The sequence below is a fragment of the Sinocyclocheilus anshuiensis genome, unplaced genomic scaffold (genome assembly GCF_001515605.1).
Source record: "Sinocyclocheilus anshuiensis isolate Anshui unplaced genomic scaffold, SAMN03320099.WGS_v1.1 scaffold615, whole genome shotgun sequence".
Lineage (NCBI taxonomy): Eukaryota > Metazoa > Chordata > Actinopteri > Cypriniformes > Cyprinidae > Sinocyclocheilus > Sinocyclocheilus anshuiensis.
Window position 1 is genome coordinate 2,424,498 of NW_015552647.1, and position 6,935 is coordinate 2,431,432.

General features: G+C 34.4%; 1 protein-coding gene across 1 annotated transcript in view; it reads right to left on the bottom strand.

Annotated features, from left to right (window-relative positions):
• Positions 1 to 6,935, bottom strand: part of grm4 (glutamate receptor, metabotropic 4) — a 64,347-nt gene that overhangs the window by 46,061 nt on the left and 11,351 nt on the right. The window contains exons 5-7 of the mRNA XM_016458528.1: positions 5,970 to 6,105; positions 4,486 to 4,640; positions 2,886 to 3,026 (exon numbers count right to left, since the gene is read on the bottom strand). Of these exons, the coding sequence (XP_016314014.1) occupies positions 2,886 to 3,026; positions 4,486 to 4,640; positions 5,970 to 6,105 (432 nt within the window). The remainder of the gene's footprint in view (positions 1 to 2,885; positions 3,027 to 4,485; positions 4,641 to 5,969; positions 6,106 to 6,935) is intronic.

Below are 6,935 nucleotides of genomic sequence, written 5' to 3' on the forward strand. Positions count from 1 at the left end.
ACACTCCCTCTTTGAACTGTTGCCATCTGGTCGACGCTACAGAGCACTGAGCACCAGAACGACCAGACACAGGAACAGTTTCTTCCCTCAGGCAATCCATTCAGGCAAACACTTGACAATAACTGTGGAACACACACTATTTATTCACTCATACACTTATTTATCTAACACACATACTCAGTCTACATTTCAATTTGCACATAATATACCTGTACATACAACTGTCTATTGTTATATACCTGTACATACAATTGTCGATTTGTATATTTTTATTCCTTATTTACCTGTTCTATTTTTTTTTTATTTGTTTTTTTTATTTTTTATTATCTGTGTTTTTTGTTCTGTCACTGTCATTCTGTTACACTGTGGAAGCTTCTGTCACGAAAACAAATTCCTCGTATGTGTAAACATACCTGGCAATAAAGCTCATTCTGATTCTGATTCTGATTCTGATTCTAATAGAGCTGTGTAAACAGTCTAACACCATTTTCATTTCCCATGTGGCATTATAAATCTGCTACAATGTGCATGGCAAATGCCGAATTGTTCTTTACATGAATAATCAAGCCTGATGACAGCACATGTGCAGTTCTGCTCGCATACACCATCACTTCTCCTGTTTTCAGATGTGAGCCCTTGGCTGTAGCAAAAGCATGCAAGAAATACATTTGAACACAGAACTACCATAAAAGAGAGAAAAGGCTGTGCTGAGTTGGGCATCTCATGCATGCACACAAAAACACCCTGCAATATTTTTTTTAATATCAAGCGAATAGAAGCCATTCGTCAGAACAATGACGAATTGTCGGCGAAGCAATTAGCATAAAGAGAAAGTTACTCATTAGAATAATAATAACAGCAATAACAATAATAATAATTTATAAGTATACAGTTATAAAGGACTTTTAAATCATTTGTAAACTTTTAGTCTTTAGTTAATTATAGTTTATAAATTGTAGTCTCTACATAGTTACAGTAATAGGCATATGTAGTATGTAGCGAGTTCTTCATTCATTGTCTATATATAATTACTATAATTAACAAATTATTATTGTTTTATTGTTTAATTATAAATTATCCTTTGTTTTTATTAACTGTATCTCATTGGGTCTCATGAGTATTTGTTTGTAATTTACATAATGCATATTTACTTACACACAAAAACATACAATATTTCTGTATTTATGCAATTATTGCACTGTACATTTTTCTGCCTATAACGTGTATTATATTTTATAAAAATGTAAAAAGTGTTATACATACTCTTTTGGTTTCTGTAACCAATATTTAAAAAATTTACAAATGTAATAAAAATATTGGTATAGGTACTCGGTATCTGTAAGTACCAAAAATAAAAGTATCGGTATCGTGCGAGTACTGGAAAAAGTGGTATCGGTGCATCCCTAGTAAAAATAATTTTACAATTTAAAATTTTTATTATATTTTAAGATTTAATTTATTCTTGTGATATCAAAGCTAAATTTTCACCAACCATTACTCCAGTCTTTCAGTGTATATATATATATATATATATATATATATATATAAACTTTAAAAGGGTAAACAATAGATTGAAAAAAATGTAATTACAGTGTAATAATACATTGGAAAGGTCTTTGCATGAGGATACTAGGAAATATTATGTGTTATTATATTAACTTATGATGATTAAATGCATGATAATAATAATTACTATGATTGTTATTATAATTTTAACAATAATTTTTTCTTCCATGTATTAATTCTGACGATATACAAAATCTGTAATGCTGCACTTTTATTTGACAAAAAAATAGAAATGCAGTGTTTTGTTGTAAATTAACTTTTCATTTGATGGCATTTTTAAAAGATAGATTAAGCTGCCAACATTTCAGATGTGAGCCCCTGGGTGTAGCAAAAGTATGTGAGAAATATATTTGACTGCAAAACTACCAAAAAAGAAAGTAAAAGCTGTCCTGAGTGGCATGTTTTGCATCTCATTCACGCACGCAAAAACAGCCTACCATATTTTTTAATCAAGTGAATAGAAGCACCGCATTTAATCACCAATGGCTATTCAAGAATGTGAGGTAACAATGATGAATTTTCTCGTGGGCGCAGCAATTAGCATAAAGAAAAAGTTATTTATTATGTTGTGGCGGAGCGATGGATTTTGTTTCAGGCCAGATACTTCTTGCAGCATGCTAAAGGCCAGCCATTACAAGCGAGCCCACTGACAGGGATTATGCACGGTGACATTTAGCGCGCTGCAGACGTTACAGTGAGCCCCTTTGCCACAGTCGCAGATAATCTGACTTCCGCCGTCTGTAGGAGGTCACCGCACCGATACTGAACTGAGAGGTTAATATCCTGCCCTGCTTACTGGTGCAGTGCAGTAAGCGCTGTAATGCTTGTTAGGCTACATGCTGAGAATTAGACGCGATACTGTAGCCACCCTTGAGAAGGTCTGCCTGCGGAAACCCCTCCTCGTAAGATCACAACCCGCACTGATTGGACGAAACCTGAAATGTGTTGCTAGGAGTCAACCTTTCTCCACAGCCAAACGGACGGGCTCTGACCAAGGCTGGACTCGTAGCTGATGGGGCTGAGAGAAGCCTCGAATCAATTAAAATCATCATCTCTTACCCAATTGGCTGGATTGTATTGGTTCCATGTGCTTAGCGCAGGGATGCTGCTGCTGTGCATCAGAAAACATCAGGCGTAGAACAGCTTTGCTGTGGTATGACTAATCAGACTCTGGTGTAAACAAAAGCCCATTTCAGGTGATCTGAGAACAGCAGGCCAAGTCTTTTTCGATATATTTGGCTTCTCTTTTTGCTCACTTTCTCTCTTTTATGGTGCTCTGGAAATGGAGTGTTGCCAGAGGGTGAGGGAGAGATTCTTACTTGTGCATTTCTTAACGCCGGATCCCTTCTTCAAGGCATGGCGGCTGAGCTTGCAGTTGAAATTGTTCTCCCAGAACTCCGCAAACCAGATATTCCTCCGGTTGTTCTCGAGTGTGCGGCTGGTGAAGTAGCGATCAAAGCCTGAGGGTAGATCGATGAGATCTGTGTCACTTTAATGCGCTCTGTCAGAGTCAAAGCTCTCAGCCAGTGAACTTCAGAGAGCAACATGATTTGACAGAACATTTGAATCTAACATCATTTTCGTCTCACCAAGAATCTTCTATTTTTGCTATGAATAGTTCACACAAAAAAATTAATAATATGTCATCATTTGCTCATCCTCATGTCAGTTCAAACTAGTTGACATTTTTCTGTGGAACACAAAAGGAGAATTTTTGAAGAACAGTTCCTAGTTACAGTTCATAATTTTGGAGCAGTCAAGCTACAAAAAGAACCAAACAATTTTAATAAATAAAAAAAATCATGATTTCTGGTCATGAGATAGAACACATATAGAACTGAACAATACATTAATATAGATATTAACTGGAAAGAATAAAACTACCATATCGATACTTAATACCACTCACCTGATCATGTAAATAATTACATTATTTACACTACAATAAATTACTATTGTATATATGTAATTCTTAGTAGTAGTAGTAGTAGTAGTTGTTGTTGTTGTAATAATGTGTATATTTAAAATTATTTATTATTTTATTGTATTATTCTATGCTGTATTTAACAACAGATTTAACAAAATACTAAATCTAACAATTAATTTACAACAAAACATTGCGTTTTTTGTCAAATATACTGTTTGAATAAAAAACGTACCTTTGTATTCGTAATAATAATAATAATAATAATAATGATGATGATGATGATGATGAAAATAATAATGTGTAATGCATGTATTTATAATAAAAATATAATGTATTTAAAATGTTTAAATACATTTATTATTATTATTATTATTATTATTAACAATAATAATAATAATAATAATAATAATAATAATAATAGTAATATACAAAGATGTTGTGTAGCACATTATTTGGAAAAATAATAATTGAAAAAAAAAACTAAAATGCAATGTTTGTTGTAAATTAGCTTTTTATTGTTTTAAATTATTTATATATAAAACAAAAAACGTTTTTGGGTGGAATTAAATCTCTTTTTTTTTTCTTTTTTTTTCACAGGCTGTTAAATAAAACTTAGTAAAAGCCTAGTCTGTGGAGTTTACTTGTAAATTAAAAACCTTTACATGGCTTAGGAAGACTTGGAATAAAAACACACTGACCACTGACCACTGTGGAACTGTGCATTTTTAAGAACTTAACAGGCCTGTCTGCATAAAGATACTTCAAAGTCGTCTTTTTGTGTTCCAAAAAAAAGCGCATTTGGGGGATTTTTTGTTTTTGAGTGAACTATTCTTTTAACACTATGCATGCACCGTAACTTGTTACGCTTATTAAATTCACCACCAGTAGCTAAAATGTTGACATAAAACATTAAGAACACACTCGAGTTCAGAACTGGTCTCTAATGGATGAGAGCAGCCACTGACAACTGGAGGATTTAATCTGTCACTTGCCTCTGATGTTCTGTCGCTTGGGTAGGATGGTGACAGCTCCCTCGGCCATTTCCTCCTGGTGAAGCACTGGCGATATCTTCGAGCCCCAGCTATCTGACCCCACCCACAGGAAGTGACCCGTCTGATTGGCTTTTTTTGCCGCCTGCAGTAGCCGCCTGTTAAAAGATGAGTGGCAGTTTCCATAAAATGTTGAATATAGGCTTTGCTCCCAGGCTCTGAGTCACATCAACTCTAATTACTTGTTTGCAATTATTGTCTGCATTCTGTGGTGCTTTGGTGATTCTCCATTTACAGTAACTGCAAATCAATATGTTATTGAAAGGTCAGTATCGACACTGCCCAGCGCTGAAATTTCTAAGCATTCTCCGTCAGGCACGGTAGCAATTGATGTCAAAATTAGTCATGCACAACTGACAGCAAAAGCATTTCCCCAAGATAATAATGGCTCAATAAAGTATGTTTCAGGCAGCGCACACAAAATCATTTTCTGTCTTTTAAACAGAAACAGACTTAGAGCGCCTTCACTCTCAGTGTCTTTCCGTAAGCCGTGGAATTCATTTTCTGGGCTTATATGCCAGTAACTTATCAATATTTTTAATAACTGCATAAAAATTCGCCCACATCTTTGGCAGCTACAGCCTCACTGCAATTTATTTACCTACATTAAACATGAAACGGCATTCACAACTCATTTTACTTGCAAAATGAAGCATTAACTACAAAAATGCAAATATCTATTTGGCTATTAGTTAATATTAATCAACAATCTACGTGGTCAAGGTGACATCAGCTGAAAAGGAAACTTAAAACAAGTTATTACTTGCATCCACAATAAATTCAAGAATATGTATTAAAGTACACAGGGTCAATTTTGATTTCATATTCATGTTATCAAGACGTTTTTTATTAGAAAAGCATACTTTCTGAATTACAGGTGCATCGATGTGAACATGGATAAACAAGCCATTATGAACTCAAGGACAACAACTGACAAACAATAATTAGAGAAGCATGATTAAACAGTCATCCTGAACGCTTAAGCAAGCAACAAATTGAAAAAGTTTGACCATAATTATTCCTTCAAATTAAAACGATTATTATTCAGTGGATGTCTAATAGCACATTTAAGTGAATGCTTTTTGTCAATTTTCATGAGAACAGCTGGGTTCTAATAGTTCTGATTAGGTACTCCAGGTGCTCAGTGCTGGGGTGTTCAGACGTTCCCATGGGGCAAATTAAACGTGTTATAATAGAGGTCAGGGAAATGAGTTGTTCACCTCCCTGCAAAGTCCTTGTTGTGTATTTCAGATGTTATTTTAGAAAGCAATACCCATTTTGGTGTTTGTTTTATTAACTTTGTAACTCTGCACAAATGAATTAATAGCAGAAATAAGTTTAACTGCTTCACCGTAGCTACAATAAAAGAACTTATACTATATAATTCTACAAGATAGATGCATTTAAAAACAAGAAAAGCTACTCACCTTATATCGTCCTCATTTGCAAATATAATAACAACCCTCGCATTCGGATTTTCTCCCAGTCTATGAATTATCTTATCAAACTCCCCTGGTTTCGGCTCACGGGGGATTTTCACCGACTGTGAGATACACACACTTCCTGTGGGGGAAAAAAAGAAAAAGTGGCATTATTACTAGTTGCAAAATATGGAATCACACATTGAAAAATTCCCCGCTGAACAGCTTATTATGAGTAGTCCTGTCCAGACTCACTCGTGCACTGGATGAGGGAGACGTTGCTATGTTTGACAGCTCAAATATATGCTGTAAAAATATGCAACTGTTATCATAAGGAGCTATTTCTACCTCATCTGACCTTTAAAAATTACTTTTGTTGGTGTGACCTAGTGTAGTCAGGTCTATTCAGATATATTAAATCATATTTTTGAATAAATCCAATTACCACATTTTTCGGTTACTTGACAAAACATTTTTTTTTTACAGTGCACTCGAACAGAACAATGTTTTAAATGCACCACAGTGTTTGTACACTACGTTGAAGTCAAATGGCTTGCTTTATCCTCATCATTTTCTCTGCACAGTTGACTGAGATCAATATCAGACCCCCTAAGACCAAGGCCAAGACCTGCTGGTCCAAGGGAGCTGAAAAATAGAAGATACTGAATTTATTGCAGCATTCAGTCACTAAGTCACTTTGTATAGTGGCTAAGTAGCTATTTAGAGCTGTGGAATTGTCTGCAATGGTCAAGATATCGTAGCCACCTGTGCTGGAGGTAATTATCACCATTTGAGCCTTTCAGAGAACATACGCTGAGACCATATCCAGACCAAGAATTACATTTTAATATCTAGAACAAGATTCTGAGTAAACAATAAATAAATAAATTAATTAATTAAGTTCATTATACTAAGTAACATATATCTGATACATGCATGATATATATATATATATATATATATATATTGTAT